General features: G+C 46.0%; 1 protein-coding gene across 1 annotated transcript in view; it reads left to right on the forward strand.

Annotated features, from left to right (window-relative positions):
* The window catches only part of dati (zinc finger protein datilografo), a gene marked incomplete at its 5' end in the record, with an annotated part of 63933 nt that overhangs the window by 37739 nt on the left and 4494 nt on the right, over positions 1-21700 (forward strand). The window contains 2 exons of the mRNA XM_026814438.1: positions 11360-11544; positions 20639-20771. Coding sequence (XP_026670239.1) covers positions 11360-11544; positions 20639-20771 — 318 coding nt within the window. The remainder of the gene's footprint in view (positions 1-11359; positions 11545-20638; positions 20772-21700) is intronic.

Consider the following 21700-nt stretch of genomic DNA (forward strand, 5'->3'; position numbering starts at 1 on the left):
TGCAAGGAACGGGCGACTGTCTATCCCGACCGACTTTTTAAACATTCCTCGCGAATTTTTAGATAATATACAAAATACTCTCTGCTTTAAATAAAAATCAGCAGAATTGCTTCGTAAGAAAGCAATTAGGTCACTGAAGAGGTCGAAATCTTTTATGTATAAAATACAGAAAAATTGACGACGTGGAAAGAATTATAATAAATAATGAAATACATAAGTAACATAGAGCATGTATAAAATGATATAAAATCATTAATAAAAAGTCGGCAGGGAAAAGGACGAGCAGTTTTTAAATAACCTTGCTGCGAATATTCTTTTCGCAATATTCATCGGAGCTATTAGTTTTTCAAAACCGCGTAAACTGCATGCGCGTTCTCAGATTGTTGCCATGAGAGGGGATTTTTTCTACCGGTTATCTTATCGCGCGTTTACTGATATAGAATAGAATCCGAGATGCACTCGAGCAATAAGTGTTCTTAGAATCGTAAAAAGCGAGGAAAATCGATGCAAACTTTTGCAGAGCAAAATTAACGAGTTCGATCCGGCCACGGTATCTCCTTTTTGAAACCACACCCTTGCACATCCAAATTCTTAGAAATCAGACGTCGGAAGAATAATGCTAATAATAAATAGCTACGTGCTAAAAAATATAGAAGGAAATATCTAATTAAGTATTGACGCTGACGANTTAGCAATGTTCTTCCGACGTCTGATTTCTTTTTAAGAAATGCGTTTCTAAAGTGCATAAACTTTTCGGATTGACTGTATAGCCAATACATCCTTAAACGTGATTGACACCGATTTATATTATATTTATAGTTCCGACGTACATTTCGTCATTTGATTTTTGGTCTATACATACAAGTTTCTGTATAGTAACATATTTCTTAAAATTCTCGCAATTAGTAAGCGACGTTAAAACTGCGACTGAGAAAAACATGCGATTCTTAATTAAACCCTTGGTTGGCTTCAAACGGAGTTGCGATTATTATTTCAGCGAGAGAAGAGATTCGCGCGTCGTTACAGAGGGTGAAACGATTTTAAAATTCTTAAAGAGACGCAACTCCTCCTCGGCTTTAAAATCTTCGACGAAAACTTCAACCCTTTCGCATTACTGACTTACTTTTCGAACCCCTTTAGAGACGCGGGTACTGTCCTCGCCGGTTCATCGCTGTATAAGTATAGAACTCATTAAAGATTGCCAACACAGCGTGAACATGTATGCATTATATAATACATGGACTTTAAGTGCAGATTACGTACGATTTTTTATTAATGTAATTACATGACTTCTTATTTCTGTGCTATAGAAAATTTATCATTCATTTCTGGTGAAACGATTTTAAAATTCTTAAAGAGACGCAACTCCTCCTCGGCTTTAAAATCTTCGACGAAAACTTCAACCCTTTCGCATTACTGACTTACTTTTCGAACCCCTTTAGAGACGCGGGTACTGTCCTCGCCGGTTCATCGCTGTATAAGTATAGAACTCATTAAAGATTGCCAACACAGCGTGAACATGTATGCATTATATAATACATGGACTTTAATTGCAGATTACTTCTTATTTCAGATGACTTCTTATTTCTGTGCTATAGAAAATTTATCACTCATTTCAACTTTCAATTCTTTTTCTTCTTTCATGAAATTTTCATTAATTACTTGAAAATTAAACATTTACGAATTATAAAAATGATTTACATATGCATTTATGTTTATATTTAAATTATTGCATATTGATAGTGATGTCAATTTTGAATTAATACTAACTGATGTACTTAAACAGAAACCAGCCGATGGCAACGTGAAATGATTTTTTTTCGATCGCACCCAGTGTTCTGTAATTCTGCAGGACAAGCTACACGCTTGATACCAGCGAGCGTAGCAGCAGATACAGACAGAAGCTCGCTTCATACCAGTTCTCTATCTAACGTGCATACTTAGACTCGCATGTAGTGGGTAAACGGTCTCTACGAAATCTAGATTGACTTTCTAAGCTGGCACGAAACCGACTTCTTTTTGCACAAAATCAGGTACGATCTTCAACGAGGAGCGCACGATCACGCTTAAACCGCAAAACCGGTCTGTAGGTTAAGGATACGCTCGCTGCTCGTTCAACTATCGGTTTAATAATTCCTCACAGATTCGAAACAAGAATTTTTTCAATTTACCGAGCATAATTCGATTATTTCTGAGACCCGTGCGATTATTCTATCGAGCTCATCGTCCAGCGTTAGATTAAAATAATAGATAAGTACCGCGGCAAAGTTCCTCGAAATGGAACCGTGTCTAAATGATACGCGTGACGAGCGAGGGGTTAATCGAAGGTGGCGGAATAACTCGAATATCTATTATGCAAATAGCACGCGCACGCGTCTAACAATTAGAATCGCTGGAAACTGTATATCTGCATTCAACGGCGATAAGATAGCGTAGACGAGATTCAGAAACCTGTTTCCCTCGTAATTACCATTGCGCTAAAAATTCTTCGGAGGCTATTGATCTTAACCCAATACGTTCCTTTCTGGAAATGATCTACTATTACTGCATAGTTACTTTTTAAACGTTTAACCAAGGTGGCTAAGACTGGAACACGTATAATCGAAAGTGACAGAATAATTGAAACGCTCTTCGATGCGAGCAATTAGACTTTCATTGCTCGGTCAAATTTTCTCTTTTGTCGAGGTTTCCGTGTACGCGCTACGAGGAATTACACGGTTTTTCACCGGGAGAGGAGAAGATTTACGCGGATCATTTATATCCCGGGGCCGGCGGGTCAAGAATATTGAGCACGGCCGGCTGCGGCTGTAAAATAAGATATAGATTTCCATCTAGTAAACTTTCTACACGGCATGTGTGGGAGGCAACGCGGAACGCCATACGGCATACGAGAAACAGCCACGGCGCGGCGGCGTCTTACGTTAGAAACTTTGGGCGCAGCCTTGTGTGCACTGCTCGAGTTATATACGCTTCGCACACAAGCCGGGTTCGAACATAATACGTGCACACAAAGACCTGTACGGCCACTTCAAATTCACCTAAGCACAGTACTGTTTTATAAAAAGATTAAATCGTGCACAGTCATAGGATGGATAAGTCTTGCTCTCGTCAGAATTCATGTAGGATTATTCTGCATTTGTCTGTAGTAAATCACCAATTGTATTGGTTTATTTCTTTCTGAAATCTAATGATAGATTCCTTTCTATTGAAACATGTTACTTAAATCGTCTTCGTTTTATATGATTAAACTCGAATAAACTTGAGAAAGGAATGAGTTGAATAATTGATGATACACAAGGGTAGCTACAGGGAATAAAAAAGTTATGGACCAGTTCGAGCAATCGTTTGAAAAGCTTGAATCTGGGTTTCTTTCGAACAGTCGAGATTCTCTTGCCTGTCAATAGCAGGTGGCAGATCTCGTTTTTCACTCTAATAAGCGCGCGTTATCTGCCTACTGACCTCCTTCAGATAAAGTGTGCGCGTCTTTCGGAGTGAACCTCGTTACGACCGATTCAATCTAGATTTCCCCTGGCTCGTCCTTTTTTCTCGGTACATCTAAATTTCATGGGACAGTCAAGGGGCAGTAAAGAACACGGCTGTAAGAAGTAAGGGATGGGTGGTAGCGTTTCGAAATCTCTCTGGCAACAAATGGCTCGCGATGAAAAATCGTAAAGAGAACTGTGAGAAAGCTGAAAGCTACGTGGCCAGTCGACAGGCCGAATGTTCGTTCTGAGACATTAATTTTTACCCCTTTCTACCCCGATCTGCCTAATGACCCGAGGTCTGTCGTTGCTTCTCCTACGACGATGCGGCTGAGAAAAAAGGGGCCGACGAAATGACCGTTAAGTGGCGGGAATCGGTGTCTCGCATCCAGGAGGAACACGATCGTTAGCCGTTGGACGTGCCGGGAGAAGAAGAGTGGAGGAGGTGCCGGCGTGTACACTCGTTCCTTCCGGTGTCTTACGTAATTCCTTCGTATCCCGTTTTTCATCTCCAACCCTTCGTCCTACGACGGCGGCGACCCCCTTGGCTCGTTTTCACCCCCTTCAAACCGGAGAGGCAGCCACGACGCCGCAACAATGGGTCTCATCAGGCATCGGGAATAAATTATGCTCGGCTAAGTCTCCCAGAAAAATAGCCAAGCTCCGAAGAGAAGAAATTAGAGCTCGCTGGAGAATGAAAAAAACGAACTAAGAAGCGATGACATAAAGGAAGATTCCGTTCGAGTTTCATCCTCTCCTTCACAATTCTCGCTAATTAATGCCTCGGCGGGCATTTCGGATCGTGGAACGTAGACAGGCTGCACTTAACCGTACGAATCGGAGGAACAGTCCTGGACGCGTGCGTTTGCGTTCGCTCAGGAAGGAAGGAGAGACGCCTACGTAACAAATCGGTGGAAATAGGTTCGTTGGCCTCGGAAGAAGTAAACCACGGGAGGAATGGGTTTCGAGCCTCCCGGGTCACCGACCTCCGCCTTCCCTATGGGCGGTCCAAGGGAGAAAAAAAACGAATCGAAAGATGAAGAAGCGAAAGGGTATCGGTCGTAAAGGAAAAAAAACGATCAAGAGTTGCGGGCAGGTGAAACGGTTTGAAAGGGTGAGCGAGATAAAGGAAGCTACCATATGTCCGAATATCCACCCGCGTACGATGCGTGCAACCGGCGTGACGCAACGAGTTTCTTCCTCGGTCGTCAGAGTCCTGAAGAGAGGAACGAGCCTCGTTCCGGCGCGTAAAGTGTTACATTTTATCAAAAACAGTCAGGAAGAATCATTGGGGGGAGGGGAGGGGGAAAGGTTCGTTCGAAGAACGCGAGGGGCCGTGGTATCGATTATAGGAAGTCAGCGATGCATGAACGTCTGCCACTCGATGATTCTGAAACACTCCCGGCACGTTTGACCGTCGTCGTCGTTCGCGTAGATATCCGGGAGGCTAAATAGATTGCCAGACCTCGCTATCCGACGCAAGACTACTCCCTAGGCCTGAGTCGAAATGCTATTGAGCAGCGGCAACGTGCCCCCGGACAAAACGCCCTCAGAGATCCGAATACGTCCGGCTTTGAAGTCATTCACCTTCGCCCACCCCTGTTTCGGCTCGTTTTTAACGAACGTGTCTATAGGATTACCTTTCAAATGATTAAATGACGATGCTCCGAGAGGAATATATTCACAGAGGAATATTTTCAAAAGTGTCATCGAATGGTATCGCCGGACAAAAGGGCAACGGCGCGGGGTTGCCATGGTACCCGGTTACGATTTTGAAGAGGATGTACCGGGGTTGATTTGGCCTAGACTACTGATGATGACTGTACCCCCGCGTCAGCGAGGGGATATAGGCGTGCACACACATACGGCGGCAGTGAAATTTCGCACGTACGTACCGTGGCCGGTAGATTCGCCCAGGGGGTAGAAATCATTAAAGGGGCGTGGCGTGCCCGTGGTTGCCCGGATGACGGTCACGTGAACCAACATGGCTGCTGAAACGGGAGGGCTCCCCTCTTTGCAACAGTCATTTGTTATCGGCCATTTTATTTTAATGATTTCCATGCATGCGTGAAACGCTCGGCTGCATCGCTCGGGAAAGGGATGTTCCCTCTCTCACTCTCTCGCACACGCTCTCTCCTCCATCCCCCTGCGTCCCTCTTTCTCTTCCCTCTATAGCTCTGACCCGTTCGCTCTCTATACGCCTGGTAACGCGTTCTCCTGTCCTAGCGCGATACACAGACGTATAGAGCACGCCGGCAACGAACGCGCCGCTAACGTTGCTTTCCATGATAATTTCAGAGCCTATAAATTTCGGTTCCAACCCCCATTTCCTATCCCCCCGTTCCCGTTAATGCCGTTCCTTCTTTCGATAAATTTCCTCCACCGATTTCCTGATTCGATCCTGATTACGACGAGATATACAACGCGATTGAAGCTACCCTACGGGGACCTCGACTCGAGCTCGTTCGAATCGGCTCTGTTAAAAATCTCTAAGCCTGTTCGTTATTTCGCACGCTGCGATAAAACAGGAAGAAACGATCGGTGTTTCCCGATTGCGTGGAGAATCGAGTAAAAGTCGTTGAGAGGCCACGGGGTAGATAGTAACAAGCGGCTCGTATGCCCGAAGAACGGCACTATAATCGTGCCAATAAAACGGGCGTAAAAGCTGAGGCGACTGGTTAGCGCGAGGAGACCGATTCGATTCGACACGATGCCCTCGCGTTACCGTAATTCGTTTAATACGGTGTAGATAGTAACTGCACCTCCCGATTCGATTGCTGGATTACCATAATTCCATGGGCTGAGTCGTGGATAACAATAACAGGTATATCAACTATAAAACAAGTTGCAGGTGTACTAGATTATCTCACCATTAGTGATGAATCAATAGGGAGTGTCGTTGACACTGCGACTTTTATGCATTTAGACAAATATTGAATCTACAGAATTAATTAATGACTGTCTCGATATTTATAAGATGGAAAGAATATCTATTTAAATCATGCGTTTATATTAAAATATAGTCACAGTCCAATTATCAGAAATAGAAATATTTATTGCTTCAATTATACATAGAATCTTAAATGTGCGAATTTAAGTAGCTAGGATAGTCACGTTACTTTTTTAATCACAATCCAGAGCTCAGTTCTGAAATTGGTGATTTTACATAAATCTAGTTATAACCAGCGTGATATTCGAGGATTGATCTAAGCTTTCTATAAACGCCAAGTAATTAGCTAATTCCGAACGTTTAGAATATCAGAATTGTGATAGCTTGGGATCAGTACGACAATTGATAATATTTATAAGGAATCGGAATATGCGTTCCAGGTTGAATCACTTATGTTAGAAACAAGAATAATTCCCGGTAAAACGTGGTTCAGCACGAAAATTCGCTGTAACATCAAACCCACCGGAAATAGTCTTTCCATCGTATCAAGGTTAATACGATCGTCCCTACATTTTTTACTATTCAACCGTTCGCCATCTCGTCGAATCGAAATTCGTGTTCATCGAAAATTCGACTAAATTCTCCCATGCGAGAACTCGACGAAATCGTCAATAGTCGCGCACGGAGTACAAAGGCTACCGAAAAATATTGCACTTCCGTCGAATCCGAAACGGAACGTACCGTACAAAAATCATCGGTGCGACGCGGCGGCGGGTGGAGGCAAACATCATCGGCCAATATATACGCGCACGTATGCACGTGGTGTAACAAACATTCCAGCCGTTGCATTCTCATCCCCGATTTTTCGGCACTGGATATTTGCTCTCCCTCTTGTCGCGAAATTCAAGGTATCGCCCGGCTCGGTACGAGCAGCAGCATGGCGACCAACATGAGGGAGAGAGAGAGAAAGAGAGAGACGGACGAGGTCATCGTGGCATGGCGCGAGCACAACGCACGTGCGTGTGAGTGCGTGCAATTTAATGATTTCCAGCCGGAATTTCGATGATGGCAACTGGAATGGAGGGGAAAACGGCGAGAAAGAGGGACGCGCGACGGGGGGCAAAGAGGGTACGCGGTTCGTATGCGTGCGTGCGTGTGTGCAACGCGGCGCGGGTTGGTCAGGGACGGCTTGTTGCACACGCGCAAAATCTCACGTGAGAAACAAAGAAGAGCTGCGAGAGGAAATCGAGGGAGAGAAACGCGAAAGAGAAGCGAAAACGAATAGGGTGGCGAACAGGGAGAGGAGTGCACGCTTGCGGGTACGTCGAGAGCGGCGAGGGAGAGAGGCCCGAAGGAAAGCGTGCTCGTGAGAGGACTCGGGGTAAGAGGGAGGGAGAGAGAGATAGGACGTAAATTTTCTAGCGGTGCGTTCATTTGTTCGTTGAACGAAATGCGAATGCATTATACATGGATTGCAGGGGACATTAATTTTCTGCCGTGGACGTGTAGTGGGCCGTGGAGGGCCGCTGGGTGGTCGGTGCTACGAGACAGGAGGGGGCTCGTCGTTTCCACGGACGAGGCAAGAGGGTTGCAATGGGAGGGAGGGGGTGTGTGCACGGGCACGAGGGAGAGACTCAAGGAAAGAGATAGTCGGATGTACGTATATACACGTATAGAATCGGATAGAAAACCCTCTGAGTGCACTAGACGGAGATGCATGTATCCGTCCAGGCAGGCTCGTCGTCGTTGTGCTCAACTGCTGCTGCACGTACGACCACGTGCCGCAAGCTTTTTTACCTCTGGAACGGACGCTCTACCTTCGCTCGAGGTGCTCCGGTGGTGATTTTGACGAGTGGACGAAGAGCGTCGTCGCGTGGCTAGAAAAAAGTGCACACGCGCCACCGGTGGTCCAGGAAAAAGCGTGGCAGGAATTTTCCGGCCGGAGGTGGGGATCCGGTCGGGTGGGAAATGCACGCGCCTGCGAAACCACCGTGCCGCGCCGCGCCGGGCACTGACAAATAATCAAATATATCGCCACTCTCATTTGATATTCCGCGCCAGTGTAGGTGATGAATGTAATGACGTTATACACCGTCGGGGAATTACGGTCGTCAAGCAAAATTTAATGTCGATGCATGTTTAGCGCCGCCGCGAGAGAGACACATAGGGATACAGGTATTAAATTGAAATAAAAAAAAGAGCAGATGGAACGAATACATTGAAAGCCGCGTGGCATCTCATCGATCACTCTCCCTCTCTTTCTCGCTCTATCGCGTGGCACTCGAAATCCGCGGAATTATCATTACCGGGGGATTAAGCAAATCGAAATCAATTAACCCGGTGGGATTTTATTTTCTGGTGAAAGAATCGTGACGCTTTAATCGAATCCGGAACGCCGATTCATTAACATTGAATCGGAGTTCATTTAATTACCGTCGATTTACTCTTTAATACTGATAGGGGAAAAAGAGAGGATTTCAACCATTAAAAAAGACTGCAAGGCCATCGAATTAACCTTGCCACCGTTTTAAAACCTGCGTGAACTTTTACTTTCAGTCTTCCTGTTAGTAGAGCAAATTTTTTTTTATATCTGACTCGACACTTGCCGTTAATACAAATAAAAGATAAAATACTTTCTTAAATACACTGATAGAGATGTTTTATCAACAGATATTTAAGAAGTCTGAAATGAAATATAAAACTTTGAACGAATAAAACACGACATACCGGCAAAGGGGTAGGAGCATCGTTACCAAAAGTTATAATTGAGGTTTCCCATTCGTGGAGAAAAGGATCATTGATAAATTCATATAATCCATATACGACGCACAAACGAAACAGGCGTGTTTTAAGTAAATGCAAACACGATAAAATTTTACGCGCGCATACACGGCTTCTAAATAAACGCGTCTCGTAAAATGCCACGCTGCAGCAGTCTGGTATGGCTTATAAAAATGATAAAGTAAAGCTCGTAAAAGTAATAGTTTACGTATTGGCTATAACTTTTGCTGCACGTTACACGGTACGTATCCCCGTCTTACATTGTGCTCACGGCCTCGCTCGGTAGTCTTCCTGATTTCTTTCCCATCGTCATCATTATCTTTCTCCTCTCGCCCGTTAGCTAATAAAAAGAATACTTGCCGTTTATGCATTCATCTCGCGACACCTCGTGCAGTAAACAAATTTTACTACTTTTTCACCGTGCTGCAACGCATTAAAGTACGTATCGCAACGCGCGCGTAAACACGCGACCGATCCTCTATTCATTCAAGGAGTACCTGACTCATTCGTATTAAATGCCCTTCGTACACCTGGTTGGGAAATCGATGAAAAATGTTCAACGTGGAAAACAAGCACATATAATTATATGAAATGAATGATCGTATTTTGATTTCATTAAGAGATGCTTCACAGAAATCGTCTGCTTGTCAATTAATTTTAAAACGAGCAAGTTATAATTCAAAGAAAATGGTTATCCATATGAAAATAACAACTGTTACACTACTTAGAAATTATTTCTTGTGAAATGGACACTGGTGACGTGTTCATCGGTTCCTCCTAAATTCTTGAACGCTTAGTAAGGTTATCATGACTAGACAGTAAATCGAAAATGAATCTATTGCGCATACCTACTAGACAATTATCAATCAGTGAAATGACTTATAGGCCTGTAACACACTGGACTCATTTGAAATTCAAATACTGCGATTGGTATCTGTTTAAGTCGACTTTATTGTTGCTACTTAAATCGCTCTGACAATGAGGAATTTTATTCCACAAACAATATCAGTTGCGAACTGAGGATATTAAAAAAAGCTTCCCTCCCGAGTTATTTTTTATTAAAGCTTCGATCACGTCTGAATAAAAGATGAATCTGGTTGTACAAGGTACAAGCGAGAGAAACGAGAGAGAGGAGAAAAGAAGAGCGCCCGGGGTAAAAACGACCGGGGAAGAATGTCGATATTAATAAAAGTGAAATTGAGCCAATCGGTCGTAGGAATTAGAATAGAGGCACGGAGGAAAGAAGCGCAATAAAAATTGCAACGATCCTTCCTCGTTCCTTCCACGCGAATCGATGGAAACTGATTAAACGCTCCCAATCTTTCCCTCACTCCCTGTGAGATATTTTCTAGCCCGCGTCGTTAGCTCGACATAATATAATATTGATTCGCTTGTAGAATAATCATCGAGGAATTTTGCATAAATGTTTCGTGTCGAAGATCGCCGGTCGTAGAAATTGTCGACGTCCCGCCTCCCTCCGTAGCTGATACGAATTTAAATAAAAACGATGGTCGGAGTTGAAAGGCTACGAGGACCGGGCGAGGATTCATTGTTTTAAATCAGGGCTCGGGTCACGGGTTGTTGAAACACCGGCTCTAATGGCTCGTTTTAAAACGAGTGGCATTTTTTACGCTCATCCCTAAATCTCATCCCGCCGGCTGATACCTGTTGCACACGTCCCCGGGAAAAAAGTAATTTAACCGCTAACCTCTCTCCGTTGTCTCGTACCTCGGCCATCCCGTTCTCTCTCCTTTTTTTTTTCAGCTTCCTCTCTCTCTCTCCCTCTCGTGCCGCGAATACGATTCTCGTGGTCCACGATTAATCGGCCGTTCGGGGACCATTACGCTTTTACAAATATCATTAAATCTGAATGGTTCTGTCGATAGCACCACTTTTTACTCGGACGTATTAATGACGCTAACTAAACGCCCGTTATATCCACGCTCCAGCGTCAAAAAGTTTTGATACACGTGCTACGCGAAAATTCAATCAACCGGCAATTTCTGATTCTTCTCGAAACTCGTTAGAATGCAAAATTTAATTAATTCTCACAACCGACTTATACAACGGAAAAGTATAAGCAGATCTTATACAATGTAAATGCGATAAGACAAAATAAGCTACTGCCAGAGTACTATTATATTAATAATCGTAGAGACGTCTTATGAAATAACTATAATTTTTGTTTCTTTTTTGCTTTTTCCAGGCGAACGTCCGTACAAGTGCCATCTACCCGACTGCGGGCGGGCGTTCATTCAGCTATCGAATTTACAGCAACACCTACGGAATCACGACGCCCAGGTGGAACGGGCGAAGAACCGGCCATTCCATTGCAACATCTGCGGCAAGGGCTTCGCCACAGAGTCCAGCCTTCGTACCCACACGTCGAAGGTCAGTCATGTATGTACCAAATCCGACGTCCAACAACAACAACAACAACAACAACAAGAACAGCTACAAGAACAACAACAGGCATTTTGGCTACTTAACGCGGTGCTCGCACACGATTTATCCCATCGCGTATCGAACACCGATTCGCCTTAACGCAAATCGGTCGGAACGGGAGATCCGAAGTCGATGCACGGTTGTACCCAATTTGCGATTTGACTCGTATAAATTATTACTACATACGCATCTTGTCATAACGTATACCAATCTTGCCAATCTTTGCTGAAAAAAAAAACGCTCTTCTCTGCGAGACGATTCTTTATAAAATTTACTAGTAACGCTATTAATACGTTCTTTATACGCGGTGCGGTACACGTTTTCTCTGAATGCACACATGGTGGCGGGTCACGCTTTTCTCTTGTCCGAACGATTTCTATCAAACACGGTCCTATCTGTCCTCTCGATTCGGTGATACGTTCAATAGCAAGAGTTTATCGTTCAAAGCAGCAGCTAACTGGCTCTCAAATTTCACGGGACCGGAATTCCACGCACGGTTCACGACGTAATTACGTTCTCCTCTTCTTCACTGGTGATTTTTATGCAGTTGAAATCCAATCGATACGAAATGGTAGATCATGACACATAATGTAATGAGTAAATATAAATTGCAATTTAATTTGTTGAACAATCGGTAATCCAATTATTTTTTAAAAATCCGTGCACGGAGTCTCGATCCAGGTTCGGTTCACGGCAGCGTCCTCGCGTGCTATCGGTATCGTAACAATAGAGAGATAGCCTAACGGTAGCTTAGATCATTCCGCTGGGTTCCCTTGTGTAACTGCTTCTTGGGACTAGTCGCTTTGGTTGTGGTTTTCTCGCCGTCAACGCTTCGAACTTGAACGGGAGTTCGCAGAGCGAATTACGCATACATACATACATAAAACGCGCGGCTTCATTCGGCCATTATCACTCGCGGAATCGTGTTCGACGTCTTCGTCGAAGCGACGGATACGTGGTTTTGTACCCTGCGAAACGGGTCGAGGAAGATGGAAAATGGTGGCGAGTGGGAACACGCGCGCGCGCGCGGCTACGCGCACACCCCGATGAGTGACTCGTGGAACGAGCGAGAGATGAATCGAATCCGGTGTTCATTGACGCGTCGCGGAGGAGAAGAAAGGCATAAGTGTCAGTAGGGGGAGAAGGCATTCATTACGCGGCGGCGAAAAAAAGTCGTGACGATCTGGGAAAAAGATCGCGTCCCCGACACTTAATCGAATTCACCCCTCGGCGGTGAATCGCGGCACGTAGCGATTACCAGAGGAATCTTGTACCGGTGGGGTGGTTTTTTGCCTCGGTTACTCGCTCGCTCAACTGAATTTCTCAACCCTTTCGCCGGCGCGGCGAGCCGCGCCGGGCACATGTCTTCGGACGAAAAAACGTGGGAAGGCATCTGTCGAGCCAGTCCGTGACTCGGATCTTTTCCCTCCTCCTTCTTCGTTTCTCTTCTCGCGCTTCTTTCGCCACCGGCGAAACACCGAGTCCTTTTTTTTATCCCGGCCAATTAGACCGGGAACTACGTTGCGTAACCAGTCGCGAACCGACGGATATCCACCTGAAGCCTGAAAGAGGAAGTCGCCCGGATCGACCGTGTCAAAGCCGCCGATAAACAGACAAGAGTCACATAGCCGTTACCGGAATTCGGTTTAATCGAGACATCGCATCCGGATCGAAGAAGAACTGAACCGTATTTTTTCCCGGGATCGTTGAAGCTCGGTTTTTCTGAAATTGAGAACGCGGGATCTCAGGTGCGTGCGCCTGCCGCTTCCCGGGCAATAAATATCGTTCTTTTAACGCGTTCCGCTCGTCAGGATCTTCTAATTGAAAGTTAATCCTCGACTAAAGCTCCCCCCGTTACCGTGACCCGATAAATCTCCGAGAACTCGTTCCGGGGCCCGACTTTCCACCTACGAGGCAGACGTGTATATAGCGGGAAGACTCGTTACTGTTTCCGTCTTGAAATCACGGATGCATTTAATAAAATAACGAAGGAGATGCAGACGCGTATTGCGGAGTTAAAAGTAGCCCGGGCGTCTTAGCAGCGGCGCGAGTTGAATATAAAAAGAAGAAGGAGAAGAACGAATGGACGGATGGACGAACGGGAAACGCGGAGAAGAGGATCTTGCGAAAGAGCGCGGAGAAGTAATTAAAAGCCGGCAGCGCGACAGAAACAGAGTCCGTCCGAGGCTCGGTGAAAATAAAACGAAACGAAACAAATGAAGAGAAAGAGAGAGAGAAAGAGAGAGAGAGAGCCCATCTCGCGCGGCTAATCGAATTTTCGCCGGGCAGATTTCTTGAAATTGTTTTCGCTATTCCAGGCTATCTAGCCCCGTTCCCCCTCGTCGGCCGGCCTGATAGCTAATGGATCGTTGTTTAAAAACGACTAAAAAATAAACAAGAACGGGTGGAAGGAAGTCGCGCGGCGAGACGAGGGGGAGAGGAAGAGGGGGGGGGGAGAAACGAAAGAGTTAACGCTCGCTCTGGGTCGAGGCCTGGCGTGTCGACGAAACATTATCCCCGGCCAAGAAAGACAATACACTCCGACGATACAATATTATAATAGGCCGGAGCGAAAATGTATTGTATGAGAACGATCGGTAGCCAGGCCGTGTAGAAACTTACATTAGATTTCCTCCCTATCCACCTTCAGCTTCCTTCGTGCCTCTTACGAGCCGTGTTATACCTTTTCTTTGTTTCCCGGACGGACTTCGCTTCTTCGAATTCACGTGAGCCTCGCGTTAAAAGGCAATCCCCGTTCGACAGCAGAAACCGATCGACTTCTAAAGAAAGCGTTTCCGTCCACGCAGACGAACCCGACGCGATGGGAGGGAAGAACGAGCGGAATGGAAAAATGAACGAAAAAGCACTGCGAACTCGCGTTGCGTAAAACGGTTCCCCTTGGCTGGTTCGGCGTCACGTCTTTACCCAGTTTCGCGTGGCACAGAGAACCTTTCGTATTTATCTGTAGTTTACCGGCACAAGGGTTGAATGTCGTGCAACACGATACAACCCCTTTCCGCTAGCGGACTTTCTCGTACCTTCGACCTTCTTCCGACTCACCTCCGGGGCTCTCTCCCCCTCGTCGAGCACACGGCCGGCCCCTCTCTCTGCCCTCTTCTTAATTGCCCAAGCACGGAGCTCGGTAAAAACTCGTTAACCATTAGATTTATTTTTCCTCGCCACGGAGATTCATTTCGTCCGCGTTTTAATATGAATATCGAGATAGAAGATCGTAATGCGGATCCGCGTGCGCGTCAGTTGCGCTGCTTCTTTATCTTGCTCTTCGACAGTTTCTCCTTAAATTATTCTTTTCTCCCCCTCCGTTCGTTTTTTTTATTTTCGTTTTTCCAAAAGAATTTTCACACGATTTCTCGCGCCGGAGAACGCGTTAAAAAGCACCAAGTTCCAAGTGCGAACGAAACGCTTGTTCAACTCATTTCAAAATAACAGTCGATATCAAGGGACGTTGGAGTATGGGCATTGTTGAAAAAAATGTTATCTAAAAAAAAAAATCGATCTAATTTAATTTGTCTCTCGAATTAATGTGTTAAATTGATTTTCATTTCATGCTGGTCTCTCTTTGTGTCGCAGTGTTGCAAGTATCCATGACAACGATTGAAGGTAAAACGATCGGGTTAAAATGCGTGCCCATGGGAATTCCTTTCGGGTGTAATCCGTCCTCGATACGGTTGCAAAATTTTCGCGTGCCATTTGATTGATCCACGACGGTAGTGTTTAAAGGAAAGCCGCGAGTCGGTCCATCCCCGTTCGATTCTTCCCCTCCCAAAAATTGAATCAGACTCAAAGGAAATTGGACACTCGTGTCCAGTACCTCGCATTCGTTCACCGATTACAATCCCTCTATCCACTAACAACCACACGGCCAGTACTGGCCCGCGTCAGAGACAGCCTCGCAACATCTACGTAACGTGTGCAACGATTCCTCTGTAAGATGTTATCGCTCCAGAAAACGGTCACGTTTTTCATTTCGCTGGTGAACGCGGCTCGCAACGGCGAGATCCGAAGAGTCGTCCTTCGACCGGCGCTGCGAATCACCTGGGAAGTAGGATGCGCGCTATTTTTACCTCCGGCTCTTCCGTTTTCCAATTAAAGCCGATCCCAGCCTCGCGTTATCCCCAACGCCTCCTTCGCCGGCATAAACATCGCTGCCTGGCGGTCATCCAGAAGGATTTTATTCGTTTCCTCTTTTTACGGTGTTAAAATAGAAAAGTGGGACGCGCAGGCCTTTCGCGGCGCGAACTGGACCGACGACAGCTCTCGGCTAAAAATTTTCTTTCATCTACTAAAGTCCGTATCCTCTTGTGCCATATCCTCGTATCATTATTCAATTAATATTTTAAAACATATAATAGAACATTTCATATATCTTAATGAATAATCGAGAGGAAGTCTCTTTTATCAATACTTTAAAACTATCTCAACACTTCATCATTCAAATTATTGCTTATGCAAAATTTCAAGTATATTCTAAGCAGTTATTGACTTTTATCAAACTCCATAAAATTGGAAACTTTCAAGAATGCTCATCAGATTGTTTCTCTTCTGTTAATCAAAGTAGAATTTTATTATTTGCTGTCTGATTACAGCTAAGAAACAGTCCTTGATTTAGAATATTTATCGATCTTTTTTGTATGCACAATAGATACTTGGAAGTGTCTTAAGCAATCTGTGCGTTTTCGTAATGATACGCAACTGTGATACAAGTGGATACACGACTTCACGCGTCGCAATCCTGAAACCAGATTCTCTTCTCGCCTCCGACATTTTTTTCGCCTCCGGCTCCCCCTGTATTAATTTTTTGCACAGTCCCCGCCCTTGCGGGCCCCTATTTTTTCCCCATCCCGTGTCTTTCTCTCTCGTTGACGCAGACGAGGTGCACGCGCGCTTGATCGCCGAGGCCGAAGTCTAATGAAATCATATTCCCGCGCCGATTCGGCCCCGGATTTCCACTGCCCCATTGTACGACACCCCAGCGGACTTTTTCACTCTCTCTCTCTCTCTCTCGCTCCCTCCCTCGTCCTCCGTCCCACGTATTACGCTTGGAGGGTCGCCGCGGCGGAAACTGCTATTGGCACAACACGCCGGGGTTGAAGCTGCGTCCTCTCAACCCTTTCCCGATCGGTAGTTACTATTTTTTTTTCCTCCCCCTACTAGTCCTACGCTTCTCGGGGGGTGATCGGACACGCATAACCCGCGGATTACCAGCGCGTGATACGCCGGCGGTGAAATAAAAAAAAAAAAGGAATGAAAAGCGTCAGACTGGAATAATACGCGATAGCGCGAACAAAAGAGTGGAGCGAAATCAAACAGCTACTAAATGAAAGAAATCACACGCGCGTCCCGCCGCGGATTACCTCGTCCTCTCATGCTCGTTCAATTATTATTCAACGCTCTTCTTTTTTGCCGACGGACCGTGATACAACGTGTACATATTTTTTTTTTCACTCCGGATCGAATAAGCGATTTAACGTCGAGTCATTCACTACGCGCGTTCAATTAAAAAGCGTCGACAGGCCTCTGGGAGGGGACCCATTAGAAAACGAGGTTGCGACACGAGCCGGGTATGTCACCGGACCAAGGAACAAGAGAACCGAACCGGTCGACGAATATCTTTCACAGACTTTGTACGTCGGCTCGCGTCGCGTCGCGTCGGTGTAACCGAGTATCGCACGAAGGTTGTCTGCCGGCGAGGCTCGCGGCCTCGTTGCGGCTAAAAAAGCCAAGGAAAGGAGACGGCCGGCCGAGGAAGAAAAAAGAAACCGGAGAGAAATGACGGGAAAAGAATTGCGCGCCGCGAGCCTGGCCTTCGGATTTTATCGTCCGGCTCCGAGAAAAGAGAAGGACCTCCATTTTATGTCCCGCCGGAAGGAAAATTGAATCTCGAAAACAAAACGCAGGAGTAATAAAAAAAAAATTGTCTGACATCTACGCTTTTGCCGTGCCAATCCTCTGAACCAGTACAGAGGAGGGTGGATGAGGAAATCGGTTGACGTTCCCAAATATGTACTTATGAATTTCTTCGGCTCGATCAAAGATGGTCCCATTCGCGTGCGCGCAAAATGGCTCCACGCGGTGGCCAGCGTCACGCATCGCTACGCGGGTGCTCACACCCACTTCCTTTTTACGCCACTCCCTGGCCCGAACCTGCCTTAAACGGCGCACGAAGAAATTTGTCTTACACACACGGGCAATCGCTGTTAAGAAAACATGCATCACTCGTGCGAGAGCGTGGCACGAGCAAGAAATACGCCGTTGAAATTGCTGCGGCAAAAACGACGACAAAGAAAATTGATAAAAAGGAGATTTCCCACAATCAGGATTATTTGCCGGCGGAGCTCAATCTCGGCGCGAGTGGAGACCAGGAAGCGTGGAATTGGGAATAGGAGTGTAAGGGAATAGACGGTGGCCGGTTGTACGTAGAGAGCATAGAGAGAGAGATGAATCTGGTCACGGCGAATCATAAAGTCCCTTGGGGATTCGCCCACGCCGCATCCACTCCGGCGTGCGAGGAGGAGAAAGGATAAAAGGAGAGGAGCGCGAGGGGCCGCGTGGAACGGCGAGAGGCCGAGGCGCAGCCCGTGGACAGAACGAGGAGAAAGAGAGCGGCCGGGGAGCCGAGGTATTCGCGGTGCAAAAAGCGAGGATGCAGGCAAAAAAGGAAGAGCGCAACGAAGAAACCGGTTTTTTCCAGTTGGGCCAGGTCGGGGCGTCGAACCTACGGACCGCAGCCTCCCTCCGAGAATAACTTGCATGCTGCAGCAACAGCGACGCCGACGACGTCGACGGCCAGCATCTTCTTCGCGGTGTCCGTGCCGGTTCAACTGGCTCGGGTTTGCCCTAGGTCCGGGAAGGAAGAAGGACGCCGGGCCTTTGCCCCGACGAAAACAACCGGGAGAGGCGCGCCTGAAAAAGAATATCGCGGGTATCGTCAAACGAGGAGGAGAAGAACGCGACGCGTCGAGCGTGGGTGTTTCGACGAATAAAAAGAAGGAGGAAGAGGAGGAGGAGGAGGAGTGCAAGGACCCTCTAAAGCCTGGGTTCAGTGACGCTGCCATAACAGCCAACCTCACTATTTTCGCCTCGTCGCTTTTCGTTCTTCTTTTTTACTGCCATCAACCTCCGAGTTGGCCCAGGTCAAGGAAGTTCGCGGGAATTAAAGAACCGAGGTTGCCCTTTATTCAGGCGAACGGGTTTCCTACGGAAATCTAAAGAGTTGAGAAGAATAAGGAGTTAATAGAAGAAAATAATAAGAAGTTCGAAGAAGGAGTAAAGCGTATAATTTTTCAAACGTCAAAACGCGACGAATAATCTTATCTATGGTAGCTTATCGGCGTGGAGTATCTCTCAGGTTAGATAAAAATGTACGGATAAAATGTTTTTTTTCGCAAGGGGAGTCCGTGAGTGGAAGGCTAGTTGAAAAATGAGGTCAGCGACGTCCGGTGTTGTCTTAAACTGGTCCGAGATTCGGCTTCCTGTTCGCCGATCGCCTCGACTCGTTCGCGGTTGTCGTAGGTCCGGGGAAAAAGAAGAATCCGGGTCGCTGCGATAAAAATAGGTAGAGAAAGGGGGAGAGAAAGAACAAGAGAAAGAGACGGCTGTAGACGCGATGAAAGAGGAAAAGAAAGAGGCTGCCCCTGTAGGGAGGGGGAGGAAGAAAGAAAGAAGGATGACTGGTATCAAAGAGTCGAAGAGGTAGGGAGGAGCTGTAAGGCAGGAAGAAAGGAACGAGTAAAGACCCCAAAAGTTTGGGGTCATTGCCGTCTGGTCTCGTTTTAGCCTTTCCTTCCTCCCACCTCTTCGTCGCCTCCTTCTTTCGTTCCTCCTTCGTACTCTTTTTCTGTTCGTTTCGTTTGAAATACTCTTTCGAGCAAGGTTGGTCGCCATGTTTTTCCTGAACGCGTGCCCCTACCGCCTCGTGTGTGCGTATAACCGACCTTCGTGCGTGTGCGAGAGAGAAAAAATAATGCGCGTACATCCGCGTCGAAGATAAAAAAATGAAAACAGACAATTTAAAAAAAAAAAAAGAAATGAATACGATACGACCGCGAAATTGTATCTCGATACAAGACCGGTAATCATACTTGCAAATGAGGACGTCGAATTTCGTTCATTACTCTTCTCATATTTTGTGTACCTGTTTATTAAAAGGATGGCCTTTGTTAGCTAGCCGCTTACTCAAGCGCGATCTTCCCGTCGCGAATACGAAACGTACTTACACAGCAAGTTGTACCGTAGTAATCGCGAATCGACGATTGAAACGATAACCGCAACAGAGGCCATCGTAAATAATTGTGTCGTAGTAGCTAGTCATTTGATCTATATGCTTTGCATTCCCGTTCATCTGTGAGGTCGTGCGAGATCAATCGGTGATCCATGATCCATCGTGTCTCGCGTTGTCTTTTTTTTTTTTATTTACCCCTCCCCTTTTTTATTTTCACAAGTTAACCACCACAGAATACTTCTCGATCGTGTAAATCGTGCCGATCGTTCTCCAGACCTCACGCTTTATTATAATAAAATTCGTCTGTCTGGGCTTTGCTTTCTCCATCCGATCGTCCTCGTACCATCCCTGGCCCCTTTCGTCGACTCACACATAACATATCTCTTAAAAAGACTCATGTCTCGTCTCACGACTTTCCTCCAGTGCAATCCCGTCTTAACGTTCACGTTCCCTTGCCAAAAAAAAAAAAAAAGAAAACGAAGACAAGTTCTTTACCAGACACTCGAGGTGAATTCCCTAATTGCAAATGAAAAAGATAGAACAAAAAGAAAAGAAAAAAAATGAAAATACAATAATTCGTGGTGGCGGCGGTGCCTTAACTCTCACTGGTTCAAATCGTTCTGTTCTGTGCGCTGCCTGTCCTGCGCTTCTGGTCTCGCGACTCTGTGGTGGTATTCTGTGGGGTCGGCTCTCTACTACCCTGGGTGCGTGCTACAACGCGTGCTGCCTGCTTCCGGTGTTCACACACTTCTTCCGGGCACACCAAAAAAGGAGTTGCAACAGCGTGTTGTGTTCCAGCAACACGCCGCCCTGATCGGCGGTCCGAATGCAACCAGCTGTCCCGTCTGCCACAAACTCTTCCTCGGTGGCGAGGCTCTCATGGAGCACATGAAGCACACCCACAAGGATCCGAATGCCTCCGGCGTTGCCAGTAAGTATCTACGATAGTCAAAGCACCCTCGATTTCGTCCGCTTCATTCGTTCTTTCTCCTTGCTTTCGTCGTCTACCTTGTCCTGTCCCCTGACCTTGTGAAATGCCTCAGGTACTGATACCGTGTTCGAGGACGACGAGAAAGATTCGAACAAACTACATCTTATTCGATTTTGTTTGATGAATATCACAATTCCAATCGTTCGCTGTAGTCACTAAATTAAATCATGTATAAATTATAATATAAAGAGAAGAAATTGAATTAATTTGCGAGTAGAATAGAAAAATTGTTGAACGAGATCAAATAAGGTGTAGACTATTTATGTAAATCTTTCTCCGTTGGCTTTGAACAGTGAATCAGTACTTGAAACATGGATCACGCGTTGGGGGATATTTTATGTATTACATATATATGGGAGCTATCTATTTTTTCTGTCTTATTATCAAATATCTATTGTCTATTCATGTATAATTTTACTAACGCATCAACAGAGTAATCGAACCTATTTAGTGCTTTTATGGGTGTACGCCGACAGGAACCGTTCGTAGAGGGGATTGTTCGAAATAGGAATTGGACGCGAACGACTCACGTGAATGAGCGATACGAAATCTGAAATCTGTATGAAGAGAAACGGAATCGCCTCTACGAATGGTATCGGTTCCGGTTCGCGTCCCAGCCTTTAACTTTTCGGGGGCCGGTGATTTCGTCCGCGCTGTCTAACACCAGCTAACGAGGGTTTCTCGCGCGAATTCCTTCGAGGAGAAAGAAAGAACGGAGATAGACGTAACGAGGGTGCCTTAATTGCGAGTAAGTTTAAAAGGAGAGAGAGAAAGCGAGAGAGGTGGTACGATCGCGCTCCTCGAGACACACGGCGAGGGGTGGTTCGTCCTTAGCGTTTAAGTACGTTTCACGTCCCCTGCCCACACCC

Source organism: Ceratina calcarata, unplaced genomic scaffold, assembly GCF_001652005.2.
Source record: "Ceratina calcarata isolate Rehan_Ccalc_2016 unplaced genomic scaffold, ASM165200v1 scaffold39.2, whole genome shotgun sequence".
In the NCBI taxonomy this organism is placed as follows: Eukaryota; Metazoa; Arthropoda; class Insecta; order Hymenoptera; family Apidae; genus Ceratina; species Ceratina calcarata.